This window comes from Mustelus asterias, unplaced genomic scaffold, assembly GCF_964213995.1.
Source record: "Mustelus asterias unplaced genomic scaffold, sMusAst1.hap1.1 HAP1_SCAFFOLD_491, whole genome shotgun sequence".
In the NCBI taxonomy this organism is placed as follows: domain Eukaryota; kingdom Metazoa; phylum Chordata; class Chondrichthyes; order Carcharhiniformes; family Triakidae; genus Mustelus; species Mustelus asterias.
This window is the reverse complement of record NW_027590443.1, coordinates 33001-60311: the sequence shown is the minus strand read 5'-3', so window position 1 is coordinate 60311 and position 27311 is coordinate 33001. Positions and strand designations below refer to the sequence as shown.

General features: G+C 40.6%; 1 protein-coding gene across 1 annotated transcript in view; it reads left to right on the top strand.

Annotated features, from left to right (window-relative positions):
* LOC144486848 (uncharacterized) overlaps positions 1-27311 on the top strand; it is a gene marked incomplete at its 3' end in the record, with an annotated part of 78817 nt that overhangs the window by 35469 nt on the left and 16037 nt on the right. The window contains exons 5-7 of the mRNA XM_078204868.1: positions 24693-24781; positions 25889-26108; positions 26415-26754. Coding sequence (XP_078060994.1) covers positions 24693-24781; positions 25889-26108; positions 26415-26754 — 649 coding nt within the window. The remainder of the gene's footprint in view (positions 1-24692; positions 24782-25888; positions 26109-26414; positions 26755-27311) is intronic.

Here is a 27311-nt window from a genome sequence, read left to right as displayed (position 1 = left end):
CCTTAGGATACTGAGGAGAAGCAAGGGTGGAAATGAAGGAAGCACTGGCCATAATCTTGCAAACTTTCTTGTATACAGAGTTGATGTCAGAGAATGGGGAAATTGCAAAGTTATTCAGTGTTCAAAAGTGTTCAAAAAAGGGTGTAAGGATGAGCCTCACAACTGTAGGCCAGTCAGTTTAACCCTGGTAATGACAAAACTTTTAGAACAATAATGCAGGAGAAAATGAACAGTTGGAAAAATGTGGATTAATTAAAGAAATCCAGCACAGATTAAAGGGCAGATCATGTTTAACCAACTTTGTTTTTTAATGAGGTAACAGGGAAGGTTGATGAGGAGATTGTGGTTTGCGTGGACTTCCAAAAGGCTTTTGATGAAGTGCCACGTAACAGGCTCGGCAGCATGATTAAGCCCATAGAGTAAAAGGGACAGTGACAGTCTAGATATGAATTTGGCTGCATAACAGGAAATGTAGAGTAGTGCCGAACAGTTGTTTTTTGGACTGGAGGAAGTTATATAGTGTGGTATCGTTGGGATTGTTATTAGGACCACTACTTTTCCTGATTATATTTATGACCTAGTCTTGGATGTGCAGGGCATATTTCAAAATTTGCAGATGTCGCAAAACTGGAAGTATTGTGAACTGTGAGTAGAATAGTGTTAAACGTCAAAAGGATGGAGATGGGGTTGTGGATTGTGTGGCAGATGACAATGCAGAGAAGTGTGAAGTGAAAGACTGGGGAGAGACAATATAAAATAAAGGGTGATGATTCTAATGTGGGTGCAGGAGCAGTGGGACCTGGGTACATGTGCTCACACTGTTGAAGATGGTGAGGCAGGCAGAGACTTTGGATGGGACCCTGAGCTTTATAGATGGAGACATGGAGAACAAAAGTAGGGAGGTTGTGGTGAACCTTCTTAAAACATTAGTTTTGCTTCAAGTGGAGTATTGTGTTCAATTCTAGACATCACATTTTTTTTGGAAGGACTTGGGGCATTAGAAGGCGTAGAAAGCATTTACAATAATAGTTCTGGGAGAGAGGGACTTGAGTTAGGAGAATAGATTGGAGAAAATGAAGCTGTTCTCCTAAAGAAGAGAAAATTGAGAGGAGATTGATGGAGCTGTTCAAAATTGAGGGGTCTGGACAGACTAAGTAGGGAGCAGTTGTTCCTGTTGGTGTACCAGAGGCCACTCATTTAAGGTTAATGGCAAAAGAAAAGGGTGACGTGAGGAATAGTTGATTTACTCAGCAAGTGGTTAGGATCTGGAATACACGGCATGGTGACAGTGGTTAGCACTGCTGCCTCACAGCGCCAGGGACCTGGGTTTGATTCCCAGCTTGGATCACACTGCTGTGTCTGCATGGATTTCCTCTGGGTGCTCCGGTTTCCTCCCACTGTCTGAAAGACGTGCTGGTTAGGCACATTGGCCATGCTAAATTCTCCTTCTGCGTTTCCAAACAGGCGCCGGAGTGTGGCCACTAGGGGATTTTCACAGTAACTTCATTGCAGTGTTAATGTAAGCCTACTTGTGACTAATAAATACAACTTTGCCTTCGCAGTCAGTGTAATGAGGTAGATTTAGTGACATTAAAAAAGGTATTGTATTGGATAATCTGAAGGGAGGAGGTTTGCAAGACAGGGGAAAAGGTGGGGGTGGTGAATTGTTCTTGCAGAGAACTCTCATAAGCATGATAGGCTGATGGCCTCTTTCTGTGTTCTAACTATTTATGGTTCTAAAAAGATAAAACAATAGCTGCCATTTCTGTAATATGAAGTGTACCTATGTACTGAATAAAAGTGAGTTTTATTGAAGCTTGTCCAAGTTAATTCCCCTTTTCCATACTCGGGACATAAGATACATGTTCAGGTGCAGTTTTTTTAACTTTGCTTGCGTACCCATGTAAATGTCACAATTTTGAGATGACTTTGCCAAAAATTAAGAATCATCTTTGACATAATTTTGAGGGGTAGACATGCATGCTTGATTTGGGCTCACATAGACCAAAACAAAGTCTTGAGTGAAATCCAGAAAAGACTGCGGATCCATCAACTAAGGGCAAAGTCGTAGGCTTATTTTCAACAAACAGCACTAAGGTGGACCCCACCTTGTGGGCACGAGTGATTGGACAATTGAACGCATTGTAAAAACATTCTGCATTCGCTGAAAGAGGATCTATGCCTTAATAAATTCCTTGAATGATTGCACTCCTGACTAATTCTTACCTTTTTGATAAAATGCTGACTCCAGTGTAGTCTACTTTCTAATTAAACAGCAGGATGGTGGTCTAGCTCCTCGCTGTGTGCTGCACATCCCACCCCACTCTGGAAGGCAACTTATTTCACTTCTCCGACAAAACCTCGTTTTCGAAGATTTTCAGAAACCATCAGAGAAAAGTTAAACAAATGTAACACAGGCGCCCCCTTGAGCCAGCTGCAGGAGATACAAGCATGGAACTCACAACAAGGGACAGAGTTGGACACACTAGGACAGCTCATTGTGTGGGTTCGTGCAAATTCAGAATCCACAGAAAAGGAAAATTAAATTTTTAGGCTTTGATCTTTGGAGAACTATGGTTGACGTTTGCATGAACTTAAGATTTTTTTGAGTCAAAAATCACGGGTCGACTTTTACACGAGAATTACTTTTCCATACATGGTAGGTTCTTCACCATTGCTGTTAGGAAGATGTACAGTCGTGGATGCAAACTGCCTCTAATTTTCCTTCCCTGCAATACTGTTGGCCTTCAAATACTAAAAAATGATATTGAAGTACTGAGGAAAGTGAGCGAAAGATTTACACGGATGGTACCTAGAACTGAGATTACAACTGTTTGGAAAAACTGGAAGAGAGTTTGGGCTCCTCTTCAGAGAGGAGATCTAAGAGAGGTATTGAAAATTATGAATGAATGGGTTGAACATAGTATATGTAGAGGTAATATTTCCATTTAAGGGAGAATTTAAAACCAGAGGTCATAAATAAATCCAAAATAGTTGCTAGTAAATCCACAGGGAGAGATTTGCTGCTTCAGACAAATAGCTTGGATGCAAAGAAACAAGGTGAATAAATCTCTCCACCATCAGTGCGCAGCAACAGCAGTCTATACCATATAGAAATGTGCTTCAGCAACTTGTTAATCCTCTTCCGACAGCACCTTTCAAATCCACATCCTCTACCACCTAGAAAGACAAGGGCAGCAGACTCGTGGGAATGTCACCACGTGCATGTTCCTCTAAGTTAGCACCATCCTGATTTGGAACCGTACTGCCGTTGGGTCCAGAAGCTAGCACTCCCTCCCTCCCTTACAGCACTGCCTGTATAGCTGAGAGTAGATGGGCTGCAGTCGTTTAAAAATGTTGCTCACCACCAGCTTCTCGAGCAACTAGGGATGGGCAACAAGTGCTGGCCTCTGTCAGGGATGCTCACATCCCATGGAAGAACAAAGAACAATACAGCACAGGAACAGGCCCTTCGGCCCTCCAAGCCCGTGCCGCTCCCTGGTCTAAACTAGACCATTCTTTTGTATCCCTCCATTCCCACTCCGTTCATGTGGCTATCTAGATAAGTCTTAAACGTTCCCAGTGTGTCTGCCTCCACCACCTTGCCCGGCAGCGCATTCCAGGCCCCCCCCCCCCACCACCGACCTGGGAAAAAGCCCGTTCACCCTATCTATGCCTTTCATAATTTTATACACCTCTATTACGTCTCCCCTCATCCTCCGTCTTTCCAGTGAGAACAACCCCAGTTTACCCAATCTCCCCTCACAACTAAGCCCTTCCATACCAAGCAACATCCTGGTAAACCACCTCCGCACTCTAAAGCCCCCACGTCCTTCTGGTAGTGTGGCGATCAGAATTGGGCGCAGTATTCCAAATGCAGCCGAACCAACGTTCTATACAACTGCAACATCAGACCCTAACTTTTATACTCTATGCCCGTCCTATAAAGGCAAGCATGCCATATGCCTTTTTCACTACCTTCTCCACCTGTGATGTCACCTTCAAGGATCTGTGGACTTGCACACCCAGGTCCCTCTGCGTATCTGCACCCTTTATGGTTCTGCCATTTATCGTATAGCTCCCCCCTACGTTAGTTCTACCAAAATGCATCACTTCGCATTTATCTGGATTGAACTCCATCTGCCATTTCTTTGCCCAAATTTCCAGCCTATCTATATCCTTCTGTAGCCTCTGACAATGTTCCTCACTATCTGCAAGTCCAGCCATTTTCGTGTCGTCTGCAAACTTACTGATCACCCCAGTTACACCTTCTTCCAGATCGTTTATATAAATCACAAACAGCAGAGGTCCCAATACAGAGCCCTGCGGAACACCACTAGTCACAGGCATCCAACTGGAAAAAGACCCTTCCACTACCACCCTCTCCCTTCTCACAAGTGAGAAGGGAATAGAAAGATTCACTGGAAAGCTGAATGCATTTGATAGAATTTGAGGATATCATGGAGCATAACCCTGGCCAGACTAATTGGGATGAGCGGCCTGTTTCTGTGCTGTATGTTCCATGTAATTGTTTCAGATTAATTACAATCTCCAAGTCTTGTGGTTTTAATTTGATATAAATCAGGCATTGGTATCCGGTAAACCTTTTTGAATGTTTCCAAGATTTCCAAATTGCTCATGATTTTCCTTTAAAATTTATTAATACATTAAGATATTAAATGCACTTTGATATTTTGTATTTCCTCAAAAAGCCTCCTGTTTGAGTGAAAATGCTGATTGGGGCTTAATGTTTCTTGCCCTCCCATCTCTTTCCCAACAAACGAGGAAACAAATAATATAATCACTCAAGTACTTAGAAATCTGTCAGAGCTAATAGGAGTTCCATATCACAGCAAACATTAGAATAGTGTTTTGGAAGTTTTTAAACTTCATTGAAATCCCTTTCTTTTGCCTGACATATTGCCTGCATTTGAGGAAATGAGTTTCCACAACTTACTACACAAATAAGAATTGGGATGTGATCATAACTGATTGTTGATTTTTGCCTTCCTGTACACCTATCACTCCCACATCCTAAGATTTCTGCATTTGATGTGTCCTTTTTTACGTGTTACAGACTGACAAAGTGGAATGGGACTTGATCCTGCTTCTTCCCCACTCAGGCACATAACATTAGCTTGTGAATTCAGTTCCATCATTCCAAATTTTGTTCATCAAACAGCATCTTTCCTGATTGCAATTTTAGTCTTGGATTACAAGGCTGAGAGAACTTCAAAACTTAATTCTGAATTTTACTTACAGGCTCATTTTTCTCAATTATAAAATCCACGGTCATCTGAATCCATGGCAATGCTGCAAAAAGATCTTCAAGTGGTGTTGCCGCAGTGTTCGTGCAAGATGAATTTTCAAAAAGTAGTGATCTGTTTAGTAGAAAGCAGCTTTATGTTCTGTGACCACCCTTTAACCTTTTGACTAGACTCCTCAGCATGAGTGCTGTTGACCTTGATTCAAATACAGGTTGAATTGTTTTGAGCTTGAAGGGGGTGGAGAGGTGCTGGAGAATGTTCACAAGTCACTGTTCAACTCAACCTTGCAGACATTTTATTCAGCTGCTTGCACACTGTTACGTTACATGTGCACATGCTATGCAATACTGTATTCAGTTGGTTCAGTACAGCGTCTATCCTAATCTAGTTATTGGGGACCTTTTTAAGTGAAAGATTGAGTTTTCTAATCGAAAGATAAATATTATACTCACACAGGAACAGGTAGAGACCATTCAGCTCCTTGGGTCTGTTTTGCCATTCATTAGCTCTCAGCTGATTTGTACCTCCATTCATTTACCTGCTTTGCTCCATATCCCTTGATACACTTGATATCAAAAATGTTCAATTGTACCAGTATCACAGCTTTTTGGGGGAAGAATGTTCCAGAGTTCCAATAGCCTAGGGGTGATGTCACTCCTTATTTACTCCGCACTCTGAGCTGTCATTTTAGGATTATGGTATTTTGTTCTGATTTCCTAGCATGCATCAGTAGATATGAGTTGACAATTCTGACCATTAGGTTTCTTCACCATTTCCAAAATATGCATTTATTATAGGCAAGTTTCATAATTTAAAATATTGCTCTTTTACTGTTAATTTAGCTGGTAATTCAGACAAGTGTGATTAACACAGCTGTGATTAGCAGCAGTTCTAGTTTAATCTGTTTTGCTGCGTACATGTTAGTCATGGTAAGCCACCCTGTATTTCAGGTGAAAATATAGTTGAAACACTTAACTTTGCTGAACCATTTTTCTGACATTCAAGTGCAGATTTTATACAGAAGTAATGACACTATTTTTTCTAGTGTTTTGAGATGGTCCTTTTTTCTACTAATCCATTTAAAGATTGTAAGATGGCATATTCACTAAGTATATTAATGCTTTAAGATAGCCTATAGATTGGGACCATTGATGATGGAAACAACAATGGCAATTAGTGTTTTAGCAGCATAATTGCTCTGGGTAATGTGACGCTTGATTCAAAAGGATCAAAGATTATTTGAGTCCTATTCGCCCAGCATTCTCCTTTAAGGCTCCTTGATCTTGCCTCTCTAATGGTACCAGATCTGAATGACAACTAAACCATGTTAACAGGTTCAGTTCTCCCTCTTGCTCTCTCGGGTCCCGGGATACAGTTTTACTTAGAAATCCTCATGACCACAACTTTGTAGATCCTTGATGCAGAACTGCTACCAGATATTGGGGACCTTCCTTTGCCAGGCTTCCAGATTCAAGATCCAGTTTCATCGCCCTACTCTTAGTGCTCCCCACCCTTGGAGCCCCTGCTATCATTCAAAATCCCTCCAGACTTGAAAGTGCTACCAGAGCGCACCCCCCCGCAAGTTTGGTTTTATGTAACTTTGAACTCACTAAGACAGCAACAGAGGGAGCTATGTATTAAAAGGTTGAGTGGCATGCACGTCCTGTTTGCCTCAATTCCCCTGTTATGGTTTCTTCGTCATACCTGGGTATTACTTTCAATTATAAGATATGCATACTTGACTTTCAATTTTCTGTGCTATGTGGTGCTGTTGTACTCATTAATATCTCTTGGGTTTGTTTCTCGAGGTAGTCAGTAAAAAAAAATATTTGTCCAACACTCACCAGCCTTCCCAGAGTTGAAGCTGCTTCTCCCTCTTCAGTGAAACTGTAGGCTATTGCCTAAGTATTTAAAAAAATAAATAAAAGCCTTTGTGTAAAACATCAAAAACCTTTGAACCTGGCGGGGAAGCACAGGGCAAAGGTAAAGGATTGGCAGAGGAGAGATCTCTGGAGTGAATGGGATGGGAGGATGTAGAGAGTGAGAAGGTGGTGTGATGGGGCAGGTGCAAAGTAAGAAATGAGGCAGGTACGTGACATAGGGTGGAGAGATAACAGGTGATTTGGATATAGATGCTGGATTGAGCTTGAAATGGTTTTAGACGATTGGGAATGATGAGGATACAAATGAAGAAGCATATGAAATTTACAGAAAGAGACCATTTGGCCCATGTCTGTTCCAGCTGAAAAAGACCTATTTGCCTAATCCCACTTTCTAGCTCTTGGTCTATAAACCCTATATATTATGGCATTTCAAGTATTTTTTTAAATGCAGGGCGAGAGTTTCTGCCTTTACTACCCTTTCAGGCACCGAGGTCCACATTTGAATCATCCTCTGTGTGAAACCATTTTTCTTGGTCCCCTTTCATCATTCAACTGATTGCTTTAAATCTGTGCCCCCCTCATTCACTCCCACCACCACCACCACAGTGACACCAGTGTGTGTACCATCTACATGATGCACTACTGGAACTCACCAAGACTACTTCGAAAGCACCTTCCAAACCTGTAACCTCTTCCCACCTCGAAGGACAAGTGCAACAGATGCATGGAAACACTACCACCTGACAGCACCCCTCCAAACCAAACACCATGCTGACTCATAGTTCCTTTGCTGATGCTGGGTCAAAACCTGGAGCTCCCTTAGCAGCACTGGGTGTGCCTGCGCCTTGTGGACTATAGCCACAAGAAAGTGGTTCACCATCACCTCCTTGAGGGCAGTTAGGAATGGGCAACATGTTCAGCCAAGGCAGTGATAGCCACATCTTGTGAATAAATACATTTTTTTAAATGGAAGAAGCTCATTTACCACGGCACTGGACACATTGAGAGACTTCAGAAATGTACAGAGGTGAAGTTGAGGCATTGGAGGGAGGGCACCAAATCCAATTTTTCAAACACCACCTGCCTTGCAAGTGGCACAATCTCCAGATTGCGTAGTGGACTTGTTTGCTATTTCAACACCCATCGAATCAGAGTGGAAGCAAATCATCCTTGATCCTGAGGGACTGCCAATGAAGAGAAGATGATTAAGTACTTTTAGTTGTGCCTATCCATTTGCCCAAGGTCCCATATGCTTTGCTAACTACTCTTTCAAGTGTGGCACCTTCCAAGATTAATGCACTTGTACTGCCAGGCCCTTCTTTCTGCTCACAGAATGTGCCATTAAGTCCTATCCCTTCCCTATCCCTTCTGCCAAAATGCATCACACCACACTTCTCTGTATAAATTTCAATCTGCCACTTGTCTGCCCATTCTGCTAACCTATGTCCTGTTGCAGGCAATTCATATCATCCTCATTGTTTACCACTCCTTGTATCACTGGCAAATTGTTATCTTTTATATTGGGTCATTGAATATTTTTACGACTAAGTAGATTCTTGATCAGGAGTATTAAGGGTTAAATGGGCAGGCAGGAAAAGAGTTGAGGTCACCATCATATCAGCCATGATCTTATTGACGAATGGAGCAGGAATAAGGGGCTGAATGGCCTACTCCTGCCCCTACTTCATCTGTTTGTACATTGATATTTTGAAATTTTACTCTATTCCAAGATCTCCTCCCCCAGATTATGGATTTCAAAACCTTATCCCACCCACCACTGATAGACAAACTAGCATACAGTTACACCCTTTCTTGAATAAGGGTGTTGTAGTTGCCATTTTCTCATCCTTTGGCATCTTTCCATATCTCAGTAAGATTGAAAGATTAAGACAAACCCTTCCACTTTCTTCACACTCATATCTTCTTAAAGTAAACCAGGATGCAAGCCACCTGGGCCAGGTAATTTAGACTGGCGATGCTTCGGGCAGTTTTCTATTACTTCCTCCCACTCAATTTTTACTCTACCCATTGCCTCCATGATCTCTACTTCTATTAGCTTTTGCCAGACTCCCCTTTAGTAAACATTTTAATTAAGATGTTGGGTTTTCTGGCCTGACCCTGTGCCTCTAAACATGGGTGACACGGTAGCACGTGGTGAGCACTGCCGCTGCTTCACAGCACCAGGGACCTGGGTTCGATTCCTGGCTTGGGTCACTGTTTGTGTGGAGTTTGCACGTTCTCCCCGTGTCTGCGTGGGTTTCCTCTGGGTGCTCCAATTTCCTCCCACATTCTGAAAGACGTGCTGGTTAGGTGCATTGACCCGAACAGGCGCTGGACTGTGGCGACTAGGGGAATTTCACAGTAACATCATTGCAGTGTTAATATAAGCCTTACTTGTGACTAATAAATAAACTTTAATATATTACACTTTGTCCCTAACAACCATTCCACCTCTTACCACCTGCTTACTATTTACATGCTGGTAGAAGATTTTTGGGTTATCTACCATGTTGACTGCCATTCTGTTCTCATACATTCTCTTTACTAGTCTTATTTTCTTGTTCATCTCCCCTCTCAACTTACTTCGTTCTCATTTGAGGAGTTCATTTAACATGCACAATCCTTTTCTTTGCTTTGTCGTAATCCCTATTTCCCACATCATTTGAGCCTTGATTTTGGGTCATAGAGGTTTACAGCATGGAAGCAGGCCCTTCAGCCCAACTTGTCCATGCCGCCCTTTTTTGTTTGAAATCCCTAAGCTAATCCCAATTGCCCGCATTCCCTCTATACCCATCGTACCCATGTAACTATCTAAATGCTTTTTAAAAGATAAAATTGTACCCCCTCTACTATCTCTGGCAGCTTGTTCCAGACACTCACCACCCTCCGTGTGAAATAATTGCCCCTCTGGGGGGGGGGGGGGGGCATATATCTCCCCTCTCACCTTAAACCTATGCCCTCTAGTTTTAGACTCCCCTACCTTTGGGAAAAGATATTGACTATCTAGCTGATCTATGCCCCTCATTATTTTATAGACCTCTGAGGTCACCCCTCAGCCTCCTACGCTCCAGAGAAAAAAGTCCCAGTCTATTCAGCCTCTCCTTATAACTCAATTCATCAAGTCCCGGTAGCATCCTAGTAAATCTTTTCTGCACTCTTTCTAGTTTAATGATATCCTTTCTATAATAGGGTGACCAGAATTGCACACAGTATTCCAAGTGTGGCCTTACCAATGTCTTGTACAACTTTAACAAGACGTCCCAACTCCTGTATTCAATGTTCTGACCGATGAAACCAAGCATGCCGAATGCCGCCTTCACCACTCTGTCCACCTGTGACTCCACTTTCAAGGAGCTATGAACCTGTACCCCTAGATCTCTTTGTTCTGTAACTCTCCCCAATGCCCTACCATTAACTGAGTAAGTCCTGCCCTGGTTCAGTCTACCAAAATGCATTACCTCGCATTTGTCTAAATTAAACTCCATCTGCCATTCGTCAGCCCACTGGCCCAATTGATCAAGATCCCGCTGCAATTGGAGATAACCTTCCTCACTGTCCACTATGCTACCAATCTTGTTGTCATCTACAAACTTACTAACCATGCCCCCTATATTCTCATCCAAATCATTAATATAAATGACAAATAACAGTGGGCCCAGCACTGATCCCTGAGGCGGACTGCTGGTCACAGGCCTCCAGTTTGAAAAACAACTCTCGACAACCGCCCTCTAAGCCAATTTTGTATCCATTTAGATACCTCACCCTGGATCCCGTAAGATTTAACTTTATGCAACAACCTACCATGCGGTACCTTGTCGAAGGTCTTGCTAAAGTCCATGTAGACAACATCAACTGCACTGCCCTCATCTACCTTCTTGGTTACCCCTTCAAAAAACTCAAATTTGTGAGACATGATTTTCCACTCTCAAAGCCATGCTGACTGTCTCTAATCAGTCCTTGCATCTCCAAATGCCTGTAGATCCTGTCTCTCAAAATACCTTCCAACAATTTACCCACCACAGATGTGAGGCTCACCGGCCTGTAGTTCCCAGGCTTTTCCCTGCAGCCCTTTTTAAACAAAGGCAGAACATTTGCCACTCTTCAATCTTCAGGCATCTCACCCGTGACCATTGATGATTCAAATATCTCTGCTAGAGGACCAGCAATTTCCTCCCTAGCCTCCCACAACGTCCTGGGATACACTACATCAGGTCCCGGGGATTTATCTACCTTGATGCACTTTAAGACTTCCAGCACCACCTTCTCTGTAATATGTACACTCCTCAACATCAATATTTAATTCCCCAAGTTCCCTAACATCCATGCTTTTCTCAACAGTAAATACTGATGAGAAATATTCATTTAGGATCTCACCCATCTCTTGTGGATCCGCACATTACCTTGTTGATCCTTAAGAGGCGCTACTCTCTCCCTTGTTACTCTTTTTCCCTTTATGTATTTGTAGAAGCTCTTTGGATTCTCCTTTGCCTTATCTGCAAAATAATTTCGTGTCCCCTTTTTGCCCTCCTGATTTCTCTCTTAACTCTACTCCTACACCCCCTATACTCTTCAAGTGATTCACTTGATCCCAGCTGCCTATTCATGTCATGTGTCTCTTTCTTCTTGACCAGGGCCTCAATATCCCGAGTCATCCAGGGTCCCTTTCAATTTTTCCTCTGGTGAAACGTGACTAGTCTGTATTTGAAGCATTTGTTTCTTAAAGATCGGCCACGGTTTAATTGAAAATTTCCCTGATTCTGGTTCTGTTTTGCTCTGGCTAGGTCCCTTTGTCGCATTGAAATTAGCTGCCTTGAAATTTAGAAATCCTACACAAGATTGTTCCTTGCTCATCTCCATTACTGATCCAAACCTTATGATATGATGATGATGATCACACTGACTCAAATGTTCCCCACAGACATTTGATCCACTTGACACATCTCATTTCACAGATGCAGCAATGCCTCCTTTCCAATTGGGCCAAGAACGTCTTGATCAAAGAAGTTCTCAACACATTTTAGAAGTTCCTTCTCCTCCTTAACCTTGATATTATCCCAGTTGATATTTGGATAATTAAAGTGCCCCATGCCATTACTTTATAGTTCTTGCACATCAATGTGATTTCTCTGCAGACCTGTTCGGCCATCCCTCGCTATTTAGAGGCCTATAGAACACCCCAAGAAACCTGATCATTCTCTTTTTGCTTCTCAACTCATTGTCTTTTCCCTCTTAAGGACCTCTCCTCTTTCCATCACTTGTCCTAACCATTTTGTATTGTCACACTTTATGGGAATCTTCAGTAAAATAAGTCCAGCGTGCATTTACATCAGATTTACTTTACTAACAACTGTCGTTTAGCGAGTTCAGTTCAAGGTCAGAAATTTCAGTGTGTAATTATTTCTCAGTTTAATTGACCATAAAGCCAATGGTACAAATATCCATGAAGGAGAAGTTTGACCAGTATGACATTCAGCATTTCCAACCCTACAAAATCTGTTTTCATGGCTATTCTATTAAAAGTGCATTCCTCCTTGTCTTCACATTAAAGAAACCGAAGTATAATCTCTGTTCATGTGCATTTTACTCAGCCATTTTGCCAGCCTGTCTCCATGATCCAGAAGTGGTCTTTGACAATCAAAGTAAATCTTGTTGGTTTCTTGTGTTCGAGCCTTGATGTCTTGTGTTTTGCTGTACAAATATTTAATCCAAAATAGGGAAAAGGCCCAAGTGTAAATGTGCTTGAACCACCTTTTGGCTGATTTGATTTCATTTCTACCTCTGCCAACCCTCTGAAACAAAGTTCAAGTTTTAATTATTTATCCACATAAGTTTGATTGTTTAGAATCATAAATTGGTTACAACACAGAAAAAAGCCATTCGGCCGTCTGTGCTGACTCTCTGCAAAAGCAACTCAGCGAATCATTTTTCCTGTTATACTTTTTTTTTCTTCAGTCCAGTTCCCTTTTTGAAAGCCAGTTTGTTCTCTTGTCTTTTTCAAAAAATATTCTTGACTATTATTATTGGGGGGTTTTCAGTACCATTTAATAGTTTCAGCAGAGTTTAACACTAGTGGAAAAACTTCCATATGGACTGGAAAATTCCTTTTTGTGCACTGAGATTTGGATACAAGATCAATTGCTAATTGTAGTTAGTTTTGTGTTGTGCATTTGACTTATTGATTTAGCTTTCAACCAAGGTTTTGAAGTTCAAATGGGTTATTTGTCAAATGCTGTTTCAGTGCAAAATCACGTTTGAGTGAACTGTTGGGTTATAACTTTAATGACTTTGATCCTAAAGGGGCTATTTTACGTGAGATTTTTGCATTTTCTCAGCAATAGCTTCAGGTGGGTACAGTTCTGTGTCATGAGGCAGTGTTTTATAGCAATAAAGTGAAATGCTTCAATGGTAAGCAACAGGCCAGAGGGTAAAAAGAGCTGTTTTGAATTGTTTTTTTTTCTCCAAACAACCTGTTGGAATAACAAATTACAGTGACGTTACAACCATTACTCTGAAGTTTTGACCTTTGGAAAGATGTCATGCTTTCGTGAAGGTGACCAGTACATCATAACAATGCAAACCTTGTGTTAAATAAAGCAAGATCTGCATGTACTCTAAATCAGTTCTCGGTTTTTTGCTTCTGAAGCACTCTTCCCATTTTACAATTTACATTCTTGTGCTTAAATTCTTTCTTGTCTTTTCCCCTCCCTCCCTAACATTCTGTACCTTTGCAACCCCCGAAGTACTGTATTACTCCAACTCTGGTCTTGTCCATATTTTTGCTCTCTTCACCCCACCATTTACAGAGATGTGGAAAATCACCTCCCATAAATCGCATTGAAATAAAACAAAATCAGTTCATACTTTCAGACTGAGGGCATCTTGTTTGGCTCCTGTCAGAAACTGCATATCTTGGCTTCTATTTTTCCCCATATTAGCTGCTTGTTCAGTGTGATCCCAGCAGTGTGCAGTCATAGTGTCCTGTTTAATTCAGAAGTCACATCCAGTACATTGTCATAAATGCCTGGCTATATCTGTGAAGTACACGAAAGGTGCGTTTCCAGCGCAAAATACAAAATATATCTGATGGTGAAAGTAATTGAGTTGTCTGAAGTTGCATAAATGCAAGTACTATATCAAGTTATTGGTTTAAATAGAATTTGAGTCACTTGGTAGTACTGAACTTGAATATTGTTGAAAAAAGATACATACTGAGGCTTTTCATCTTGCACTCAGGACAAATCGAAGAATGCCAAATTTCAAATGATCACAACAATTTATACTACAGGACAAAAGGGGTGCTGATTGTTTGGCACGTCAACTTTGGCTGAGATGTTGCCATTGAACTACGTGCTTCTGCGTAATTCAAAAAAGATGCAAGGCTTGCATATAATTTCAGTTATAACATATTAATGCCAATGCGCTTTTAAAAAAAAAAGTCTTGTGGCAACACTGCAAAATGACTGATTAAGGGAAATTTGATCTAATTTCCAATCCATGCTATTTCAGACTAAATGAATGCAACAACAAAGAAATGAAAGGTAGTTATTAAGAGATGGGGCTGAGAAACCTGTCAATCTACTGGTTAAAGTGCTAGTGGATACTTGTATCCTGGCTAGCACTGCAATTAATGATCTTTCCAAACAATGGCCAGCTGAAAAGGAGTAAGAAAATTGTTGTTGAAGATTGGAAGTGCCACTTAAACCACATTTAGTCAACTTTAAATGTTGTCTTATTGCTGTGATCGATGACTGTTGCCTTTGATACATATCCGGATGCTCTTGGGGTCAAGACTTCAATACATGAGGGAAATAACTTGCAAAGCTACTGGGATTGAATGGAGAAATGGGATTGACTGGGCCAAATAGCTTCATGGAATCCTTTGGTGCCATAATGATTATCCCAGTTCAGAACCAATTACGGATACGTAGTCTGTGATGCTTGCTGGACCTTGCGTGTAGACACTGGGTGAGAATCAAATCAGGGTCTATATATTTCAATTCCCTGTTGATCCTTGCACCTTGTCTTAAATGCACATAGTGATCACTTGATTGAGATACCAGACATTTACGCTGAAGTGTTCATGGAGCAATACCCAAGAATTAAGTAATTTTGGGAATAGGAGAGGAAAATAATTACACACGCTTTGTCACGTCTCATGTTAAACCTGGAAGGTTAGATTGAGGTATAATTTTTTTTCACTTTTAAAAAAATGTTCTTATCACAATTTGTCACATGAAATGAAGCATTTTTCTACTGAATTCATTTATTTTGGCCAGATGTCTTTATTTACTACAATCATTAGAAGGAACAAATATGTACAGGAATAATTGAGATTAAAATGATTGCTGTACAACTATTCAAGGATAATGGAGTTGCAAATTTGTTTGTTTGAACTGAATAAGGGGCCAATCACAAAAACCCTTCTGAGAATTATTTTAATAACTTTCCTCTGTCGTGGAGAGAAATTATAGATCATCATTTGCCTTCTAGGTTTTTCAAAAATTAAGGCCTTATGCATTTAAGGGAACCTTTTATTGAAGAAGCTGCTCAAAATTTGTTCCTGCCTTTGTGAAAATATAGTTGAAAGACTACAGGACAGAAATACCCTGCAGGAGGTATGACGCATTTCAGTTGCTAATGAAATCTGTTCATGTGACTGAACAACCTTAAAGGAGGTGTAGAGGATTGTACTAGGCACTTGGCTGGAGAAACAGTGGATATGTTCTCCTTGCTGTTACAAAGAAAAGGAGGTGCATTGATGAGAGAAATTTTAAAATTCTTTTACTAGTGTAGGGGGCATAAAGAACTCTAATATTAGCAAAGTAGAAACCAGTATCCATTGATTTGCCACATATTGGCAAGTCTCTTTTGCCAAAATGCCCTCTGTGACCCGTTAGACTTTATTGCAAGTTCTCAGATGGATTCTGAGAATAGAGAGAGATCCCCAGTGTTTTTTATTATTAATTCCCACTGCTGTTGCTGCTCACATCAAAATGATCATGTCCATGTTAACGAGGTGAGTGATTGTTACATTTATGAAGTTTGATTCGCTTTCCTATAAATGTGGTTTAAAAGTCACTGTTCACTGACATGTTAGATGATGCCTAATAACTATGCAAAGCTAAAAATTAATTTTACTTTGCAAGGCAGTTTGAGAGTTCAAACTTTCATTTGGTTCATAATTTTCAGAGAAAAACTTTATATGGTAAATGGAGAGTGGGCGTATTGTTTAAAAGCCTCTTTTATTTTTAATCTGAAACTCCTACTCTGTCAACTATGCTGACGATCAAATATTTGAGGAAAAACCCCAGATTTTGTGATATTGATGAGTTTATTAGGTCTACTTTTACTCCAAACATGTTACAGATGACAGAAAAGGAATTGTCATTTGGAGGGTAATCAATGTGCATTTGAGGTAGTCTTGTTTTGCATGATAAATATTTTCTTGCTGTATTTCCGAACTGCAAATTTGAAACTCAGTCTGTGGAGTGTTGTGCGACTGGAGGAGATTAGAGATAAGGAGGGATCAGGCCATGGAGGGATTTGAAAACTGGGGTAAGAATTTCAAAGTTGAGGCCACATGAGGGCAACTTGGAATGTGTAATAAAGACTGCTTTGTTGGGGTCATGGAACAATTTTATTTGTCCAATAAATACTTGGTGAGACAAATTTTGATGTAGCGGAAGTTTTCTTTATTCATTTACAGGATGAGTGTCACTGGCTCAGCCAGCATTGCCCATCCTAAGCCATCAGTCAAAAAAGTTTACTCAACCTTTAGTTAACTTTTGCTTTAAGTTCCAAATTTTTTGTTTTTGATAGTAAAATTTATTTGGTCTGAATTCAGTTAAGCCCATTTTAAAAGGCAGTAGCTCTATTGATACCTGTCTAAAAATAATCTGAAGAATTGTGATTAACTTGTAGATTTATTTGCTTTCTTCATTTTTGTTTGAGTGTTGAGGTTTTGCATTGTTTTGGCTCAACTAGTATGTTGTGGAAAACTGTGTTGGAGATATGATTAACTCTAGTGATATTTGATTCAGGCACACTGGGTTGATTTGTATTTCTGTGGACAGTGCAGTTTAGAAATTCCAACAGACATTTTCGCCAGTACCGTTGCCATTCTGTTCAAAAGCTTTTGCAGACTTGTGTTAATATGATTACTTCATGTATGATAGAACAATTATGGTGGTACTGGGTTAGCAAGCCAGAGATTGAGTTCAGAACTCATGGTGACGAGTTGTGCAAGTAAATTCATAAAAGATAATTTCTGGAATGGCACAAGAAAAAATGCCTTGAAAACTTCTGATTTGCATAAAAACTCAACTCTAATGTCCAAAGGAAATGATTTGCTGCCACTGCTTAATCTGGCTATACGAGACTTCAGTCCTATGTTGTCGTTGGCTCTTAAGAAAAACTTGTACTTGTGTATGGTTTTAGGATAGGCTCTTCACCAGAATACTATCAAACAAAATTTAACACCAAGGCACTTGAGATATTCGGACAGATGACTAAAAGATTTGAAAAGAGGTAGGCTTTAAGGAGTGCCTAAAAGGAGGAAAGTGTGATTCAGGGATGTAGAGAAGGACTTCCCAATATTAGTGACTTGGGAGGAAATGCCACAGTTGTCAGTGGTTAGCAATTAAAAGTTTAACTGAAAATTCCCTAGTCGTCACACTCTGGTACCTGTTCAGGAGCACTGAGGGAGAGTTTAGCATGGCCAATGCACCTAACCATGTCTATTGGACTGTGGGAGAAAACCGGAGCACAGACACTGGGAGAACGTGCAGACTCCACATAGACAGTGACCCATGCCAGGAATCGAATCCGGGTTCCTGGTGCTGTGAGGCAGCAGTGCTAACCACTGTGTCACCATGCCACCAATTCGAGAAGTTCCAAGAGGCCAGCATTGGAGCAGTGCAAATATCTTGGAGAGGCTGAAGTGGGGTGTAATGATACTGGTGGAAATTACAGATATCTATTTATTAGTGTCACAAATAGGCTTACATTAACACTGCAGTGAAGTTACTGTGAAAATCCCCTAGTCACCACACTCGGGTGCCTGGGAGAGATCAGGTCATGAAGGGATTTGAAAACTGGAGTGACAGTTTTAAAGTTGAGGCCATGAGGGCAAGTCAGAATAGGCAATAAACACTGCTTTGTTGAGGTCATGCAAGAATTTTCTTTAATTATAGTAAGAACTTGGTGAGACAAATTTTGATAGAGGTTGATAGCAGGCATTCAGTCAAAAAAAATCAAGCATTTAAAAATTCTAACCAGCTTTTAATTAACTTTTGCTGAGCTGTGAAATGGCACTATTTCAACCAAAGTCATTTTTAATTTGTGGACAGAGCTGAAATTTGGGAGAGGAATAGCAATTTGAACTTGAGGGATCCCTTTCTTTTGAGGTTGCCTTTACCCAGCTGGAATCGATGTATTCTCTCAAACTCTTAGCTGTCCTGAAGATGAATGTGAGCAAACCGTGAAACGAATGTCTTGTTTGAACCAAGCACACTTTTTTCTTTCCATCAGAATCTACACTTGACCAGTTTCACCATTAGGAAAACAGGAATCCAATTGGATGTCTTGAATGAAATTAGCACTACATGTGTATTTAATTCAAGATCACAAGTTGTAAATTGCGACATGGAGTAATCAATTTTTTACAGCTGTATTCTAGAGGTTGCTCTTTTAAGGGCATAAGACCATTTGTAGCATTAAAAATTATATTTGTATTTGTCATTAATATATTAGATCCTATAGTTGAGCACACTTGTCTATAAAACATTATCCTTGTTTATGTTTACCATTTGTAAGCTCACTTGTCCATATTTCTGCCAGATGCACATACATTTAGAAGGGACAGGTAGAGGTAATATAGACTTAGTACACAGTTTAAAACAGTGCCATTAACAGGGAGTTGTGGTTCATGTGATTGATGTTTGAAGGTGGCAGGCACAATGGGAGAGTAGTTAGCAAAGCACATGGGATTTTGTCTTCATAAATAGAGGTATGGAGTACAAAAGCAAGAGAATTATGCTGAATCTTAGTCTGGTTAGGCCACAACTAGAGTATTGTGCCCATTTTTGGTCTCCAAAATTTGAGAAGGATATGTCGATTTTTGAGTGGGTTCGTTTTAGAATGGGATTTTATGTAAAAAGTTAGGTTGCAGAAGCTGGGGTTCTCTTTGAGGCAAAGAAAGGGAGATTTGATAATGGTATACAAAATTATGAAAGGTTTAGGGAAAGTAGCTCTGAGGAAGAGTTTCTTTTTACACAGCAGATGGTAATGACATGGCGGCCACTGCCTAAATGGGGATGGGAACCGAGGTGATCAATGATTTTAAAAAGAAATTGGTTGGCACTTGAGGGAGATAAACCTAGGCCAGTGAGTGAGCCACATGAGTGGCCCTTCTTCACCTCAGTGGGCTGCAAGACTGAAATTAAAGTTTATTAATCACAAGTAAGGCTTACATTAACACTGCAATGAAGTTACTGTGAAATTCCCCTGGTCGACACACTCCAGCACCTGTTTGATCTGGCTTGTTCAATTGCTATGACCCCATGAATAAAATTAAATACATGTTGAATATTTCACAATGAGTTATAGAAAATTCTTAATCATTTATATATCAATAGAGTGATCATCAACTTCAAATGGTAAAAACAAAAAAATGTTTATACTTCGGGTGCAGTGCGCACACCTCTCGCTGTCAATGTTGTATACACAGTAAGAAATCCCTCAACGTCAGAACAAAGGGGCAGCGCGCTCCGAAAGCTAGTGGCTTTTGCTACCAAATAAACCTGTTGGACTTTAACCTGGTGTTGAGAGACTACTCACTGTGTTTACCCCAGTCCAATGCCGGCATCTCCACGTAATGTTGTATACAATTGGAATGCACCTCACTTCACTTGCCCCTGCTTTGTGTGCGTATCTCTTCAGTCACACCGGTAGCGCTGATAACTTAAATGGAGTGCTGAGAAAAGTTATTTGATTTTGATTAGATTTATTATTGTCACCTGCACTAGTATACAGTGAAAAGTATTGTGGTCTCTATACAGACAAAGTATACTGTACATAGAGAAGGAAAGGATGCTGCACAATTGGAGGAACCCTTTCAGATTACAGGTTGAACTGATACCCAATGTGCCTCCTCACATGGGTGTAAAAGACTCCTTTCCACTGGTCGAAGAAGACCTATCTAACATTTATCCCTCAACCAATATTATGAAATCAGGTTATATGGTCACTGTCATGTTACTGCTTATGGCATCTTACTGTATGCAAATTGGCTGCTGCGTTTGTGTATTACCTCACTGATAACACATCATTAGTGTGTCTGGGAACCTCCTAAAGACACATGATATATATACAATCGAGCTTGGCCCTACCCTTTTCACTTCCTTAACCTGTGCTGTTGTGAAACTTGTGATCTGAGCAACTCTAATTCTTTGCTTCCCAAAATGTTTTGAATTACCTAAATAATAGAGTCAAATAATTATATTGAGGGGCATGTTTGATGTATGACATCAAAATGGGAAGTAAATTTATTATTATTCCATGTCCTACACTATCGTATGGACATTTGGTTCCAGAACTGGAAACTGCAGGCATTTTGTCATGATGCACTAAGCCTTGTTTATTAGAAATGCACCAAAAGTACTTGTATGTTCACAATCAACAAGGTCGGTTTTTCTGGTGCATGTGCTGGTGTTTTGGACGGGTCTACAGCTGTATCTTTGTGGCACCAAATAAAAAGCGCTTTCTCTTAAATCTGCTTTTGATATAGGAAAATTAACTTTCAATTTATCTTCAAAGACAATATAAAGATGTCCATAGGTTGGAGGGTGTGGCGTCAGGGTTGTGGTTTTAGACCTAGCTCTTCCTGGGTAACTTGCCTGCTAAGTGAGTTGGAAATATATGAAGTCTCTGATTTTAAATTGGAGTATTAAATGGTTCCCCCAGGCATGGGTTTTTTTGGGAGGGGGGTGGGGCGTGGAGAGATCTTCCAGTTACAGAATTTTAATTGCTTAGTATGACTCTTCTCTCTCAACGTGACCATACTTTAGAGATGAACAGTGAATTAGTAGATGCACATATAAAAGCAGTTGAAAAGTGAAAATAGAATCTATGGGTTTCCACTGACAGTAACACATTGGGCGACGTCTTCAATTTGAGAACAAGGTCTATAAATCATAGAATCCCTACAGTGCAGAAAAAGGCCATTCGGCCCATTAAATCTGCACTGACAACAATCCCACCCAGGCCCTATCCCTGTAATCCCACATATTTACCCCCGCTAATCCCTTTAACATACACATCTTGGGACACTAGGGGGCAATTTAGCGTGGCCAATGCACCTAACCTGCACATCTTTGGACATGGAGGAAACCTACACAGACATGGGGAGAATGTGCAAACTCCACACACACTGACCAAAGCCGGGAATTGAACCCAGGTCTCTGGAGCAGTGAGGCAGCAGTGCTAACCACTGTGCCACCATGCCGCCGAAATGAAACATCTCCATATCTATTCCCAGTTGGCTGAACCCAACCGGGACTGTAGTCAGATATTACCATTTGCCTAAATATCCTCTCAGACCAGAGAGTGTTTAGGCAAATGGTAGTATCTGACTACAGTCCAGAGAAAGTTATTTTTGCAATAATTCTTGCTCCTACTCAATTCGGTGATCCACTGGTGGAAAAGTATGTGAGTATCTCGTGAATGTAGGGTCAGTCTTTGCCGCTTCTGTGCTCTTTTGGCTATTCTATTTGTATGCAAATCAGTATGCTGGAACTGGGTAGATGACTGGGACCAGCATATCATAAAATTCGGTAGTGTGATCATGGGATTTGTTGTCAATTGTGGGGTGGGAAGCCACAGCAGAGTAGAGGAATTAGAGACTTGGGGCCAGCTGGTACTGAAGAGGGTCCTAGGGTGGAGAAGAATTTGGGGAGTTGGGTTCTAGGATTGGGAAGCTTGCCCATCCTTTGGCATGAGGGGAGAGAATTCGACAGTTTGTGATGCTCCCCTGTTCAAACTGCATTTAAGAAGGAATTGGGTAAAAACTTGGAAATGAACATAAATGAGTGACAAGGGAAAGGCAGCAGATTGAGATTATGGAGAGGAACTCTAGTCCGGAGCCAATATTGGTGAGATGGGTCTCGCTGTGCTGATAAACATTTTTCAATCATGCAATCCAGAAATGTTTAGCTGCTTCTCGAACAACATTAAGCCCAAACCTGATAGAGCAAACCCTACCATGAAACTTCTAAAATTGCCACAGTTAGCATCATTGTGACCTGACCAAGCGTTACAGTTAATGGTCATTTGTGCACTGAACCTATATATTGCACCTCTTCTAAGACCAAAGGCCATATAATGCAAGATAGATTTTCTGTGATTTTTTTTCTCTTCATTCATGGGATGTGGGCTTCACTGGCTAGGCCAGCATTTATTGCCCATCCCTAATTCCCCTTGAAGATGGTGTGAACTGCCTTTTTGAACCACTGCAGTCCATGTGGTGTAAACACATGCAGAGTGCTATTAAGGAGGGAGTTCCAGGATTTTGACCCAGGAACGGTGATGTATTTCCAAATCAGGGTGGTGTGTGGCTTGGAAGGGACTTCCAGGCAGTGGTGTTCTCCTGTATCTGCTGCCCTGGTCCTTTTACATGTTGGTGGTTGTGGGTTTTGAAAGTGCTGTCTCAGGAGCCTTGGTGAGCCAACAGTGAATAAGCTTCTCGCCCATTAGCCTCAGCTGGTTTTGAATTCCTGCCTGGAGTATACCACCATCTTTTTCAGTGAAGCTGTACACTACTATCCTCGAGTCATACAAAAAAGTATTGTAAAACCATTTGTGCAATAGTATTTCATTCGAAGAGAAACTAAATTCTGTACCTTAATGCGTATTAATGTATCTATCCTAATTCATTAAGTAATATGGCAGAAAGAAAAAGGCAATACAATTCCTTTGCAAGTAGGAAGTTTCGCATTTATCAACATTGTACAGCATTTGCCCCCTATCTGCCCAGTCCCTTAATGCATTTTGCGTTATCTCTAATTTGCACTATGAGTTACATTGCACTGATTCTAATCGCAGTGTACCCGCATCTTCAAATGTTCACTCATGTTTACCCTCGGGTGAAGATTTTCTACTACAAATGTGAGGTTAACTGGCCCAAAGTAGTCTCACTTATCCTTAACATTTTTGAACTAGGAAATCGCACTAATTGCGTTCCACTCCTTTGGTACAATTCTAGTGTGCATTCCCCCAAACACACACGTGTGTACCCTCCTCGTGCACGCACACGCCCAATTTTAAAATTTATTACATTTTTAATATTGCAACTTCAAATATACTTCAAACAAGAAATATTACCACTTTTGGCAAAGTTATTCTTACCCGACAAGTTAATATTTTGCATACAGAATTAAAATAAGGAAGTAGTTTTGTAGTGGTTATCTAATTGAAGGACATGGGTTATTTTCTCTTAGAAAAAATATTCTTGAAAGTATGCATCTGGTAAAGTCAACATTGATGAAAGGAAGCTAAGTTAACATTTTGGGTTGCAGTGAAAGTTTATATCCAGAATTAATCTATATATGTTTTTAGATGCTAACTTGACCTGATGTATATTGAAACAAACAGAAAATAGGAGCACGAGTAGACCATTCGGCCCTTCAGGCCTGCTCCATTATTTAATTTGATCATGACTGATCCTCAATTTCAACACCATACTCCTGCGCTCGCCACATACTCCTTGACACCTTTAGAGTCTAGAAACCTATCTATTGCCCCAAATATATTATAACTTGGCCTCCACATCCTTCTGTGGTAGAGAATTTCACAGGTTCACTACCTTCTGAGTGAAGAGGTTTCTCCTCATCTCAGTCCTAAATGCCCTATCCCATATCGTGAGGCTGTGACCCCTTATTATAGACACCCCAGCCAAAGGAAACAGCATTCCTGAATCCAGTCTGTTCAACCCTGTCAGACTTTGATGCATTTCAACCAGATCCCCTCTCATTCTTCTGAATCCCAGTGAATACAGGCTCAGTCGACCTAATCTCTCCTCGTATGACAATCCTACTATCCCAGGAATCAGTCTGGTGAACCCTTGTTGCACTCCCTCTCTGGCAAGTATATACTTTCACAGATGAGGAGACCAAAACTGCAAACACTACTCCAGGTGTGGTCTCTCTAAAGTCCTGTACAACTGCAGTAAGACATTCTTGCTCCTGTACTCAAGTTCCCTTACAGTGAAGGTCATCAAACCATTTGCCTTCCTGACTGCTTGCTGTACCTGCATGCTTGTTTTCAGTACTGTGTCCTAGGACACCCAGGTCCCTTTGTACCTCGACATTCCCCATTCTATCACCATTTAAATAATACTCTACCATTTTGTTTCTCCTTCCAAAGTGAATAACTTCATATTTATCCATGTTATACTGAAAACTTGATCTGATGTGCATTCAAAGATTTTCTCTCTTTTTTACTGATTTTCATTTTTGTGTTTCATGTTTTATTTCCTTTTATTCCTTAGGGGGTGAAACCAGCCAGCTTTGACAAGGTAGCAATCCCTGAAGTTAAAGAAATAATCGAAGGATGTATCCGCCAGAATAAAGATGAACGGTGAATGTCTTGACAGCTGCTGTTAAAGTGATGTGGGATTTAAAAGTTGAATTGCACATGTGATGTTTTTTACAATTGCAATACAAGTTAATGCCCTGGAGAGAGTGTATTTATTTTCCAGAAGCAGTGAATTCACTGGAATTCACATGTCATGAAGTTAGGTTCAGAAGAAGTTCATTCAAGTTCAATTTTATGTTGTGAAATTTGTTTGCCAGTTCATCAGTGATCTTTGTATTCAAACAGAATAGCATGCAGCACAGGTAGATGCTGCCGTTAGCAATGAGAGTGAATTCACTGTCTGGAGCAATCTTGGTGCTTTATCTTGGGAGGTTCCAAACCGAATTATGGTGCTGTTTTCAAAATAAGGGGCATGATAGGTTGTAAAATCAAAAGTTAATTGAACCACATTGTTATGGATAACAGGAAATGCAAGTAGAGAGATCCAAGAGTAAGTAACTTTCAATTGGGGCATTGTAGTTCACTTGAGAGGTCTGGGGAGAAGAAAGGACATTCTTCTCAGATGAGAAGTAGATTGGTGCTGAAAGTAATGAGAACATTGCCATGAAGTGAATTTGTTCATTGATGTGGGTGTCACTGGCTCGGTTCAGGATCTAAAGGAAGAAAAGTTTGGATGGGGAATAGAAATTCCAGATAAGAATTTGTATAAGATAGTTGTGAAAAGTTTTAAATGTTAGTTATTTGGAAAACTTTTGACCTCAAGGTCGTGAATTTTAATCCACTCCTGACATGAAATGAACATCTTCATCTGCTGGCTCTAGGATCATGCACCATACAAATGGGTAACCTCAATCTCATAGGCAGAGAACCCGAGTGCAGAATGGTTCATTATTATTGTTTGGCAATATCATGTAAGAGACTACAGACTCACTGGTATTGGAAATAAGTGTAACCTGTGCAGAAAAGCCTCCTACTCTTATAGTTGGAAATGAGATATGTGACCAGAGGGAGTTTTACTCTGCATCAGTTTGTGCTGTACCTGATTTGCATTTACTTGATAATGTTGCTGATCGCTTGAAATAGATGCAATTTCTTTTCCCCAACATCACTGTTAGCTTAGTGAGTTTAATTATTTGTATTTGGTTGTAGGTATGCAATTAAGGACCTTTTGAGTCATGCTTTCTTTCAAGAAGATACTGGTGTTCGTGTAGAGTTGGCAGAAGAAGATGATGGCGAAAAGCTTGCAATTAAGCTTTGGCTACGAATTGAAGACATTAAGAAACTTAAAGGAAAGTATAAGGATAATGAAGCCATAGAATTCTCGTTTGACTTGGAAAGAGATGTTCCGGAGGATGTGGCTCAGGAAATGGTAAGTCATTGCGTTAATACTAAACCTAACTTATGTGCTAGTATTTGAGTCCCAGCTATGTTTGTGACTGCAGCTCACACAAAAAAAATGTGAATTCAGAAACTGAACCATGTAGTTGTCATTGCTCACCAACAGAGTGAAATAATTTACCTGTAAACCGTTCCTGTGCAAGGTGTGTAAGTTGCACTGAGAAACATACCAAACACAAATTTATCTTCAATATTGAAGGATTTCGATCGCCATTTTCTCTGAATGGAAAAAGTGGTAATACATTTTTGACTTGGTGTGTTACTGTACTTCATGCAGGTGGAATCTGGATTTGTATCCGAAGGAGATCACAAAACTATGGCAAAAGCCATTAAAGATCGTGTGTCTCTGATCAAACGGAAAAGAGAGCAACGGCAGTTGGTTCGGGAAAAACAAGAGAAGCTGGAGGAGCAGCAGAAGAAGCATGATCAACTGCAGCAGCAGAAAGCTCAGCAAGGAGCCAGTATCTCTCAACCTGGAGGAGGGCATCTTGCCCAGTTACCCACCACAGCAGTTCCTTCTGCCCTTCCTGCAACTCTACCAAGTCAAGTTGAGCCTGAAGAGCCTGAAGCAGATCAACATAGATTGCAGTACCAGCCGGCTGGAAACTCTGTTACATGTACGTTATTTCTATTAAACCTCGCAAAAAGATGTCTCAAAAAGAAATTTGATCTCTAAAAGCTATGCAGGTCTGGAAATATCTGTGCGAAGGGAAAAGTTAACATTTCAGATTGATAATTCTTTGTAGAACTTGAGATATGCAACAGTTTTTAAGAAAGGCAGGGAAAGGGGGAGGGGATGAGAGAACAAAAGGGAAGGTCTGTGGTACAGTGGATTTGAATAATGAAAGGAATGCAAGGCAAAAGGTTATGGTAGTGGGACAAGTAAAGAAAGTAAAGATATCTTGAGGAGCTATAAATAGAAAAAGCAAAATTGTCACCAATAGCTTCTCTCCAAAAAATGGACAGGACTTGGGGGCAAAGAATACAACCTGAAATTGTTGAACTGAGTCCAGAAAGCTGTGAAGCTCTAGTTAAATGGTGAGGTTCTGTAAAAAATTTGTGTTTCCTACCTGAGGAACTCCTGATAGTTTTCCTGTTTCACCAGCAGTAAAAGAGTAGATCTGTGGCTTGAGTGGAAGTAAGGAGATGTTGAAAGAGACGTTGCGTTAAGTAA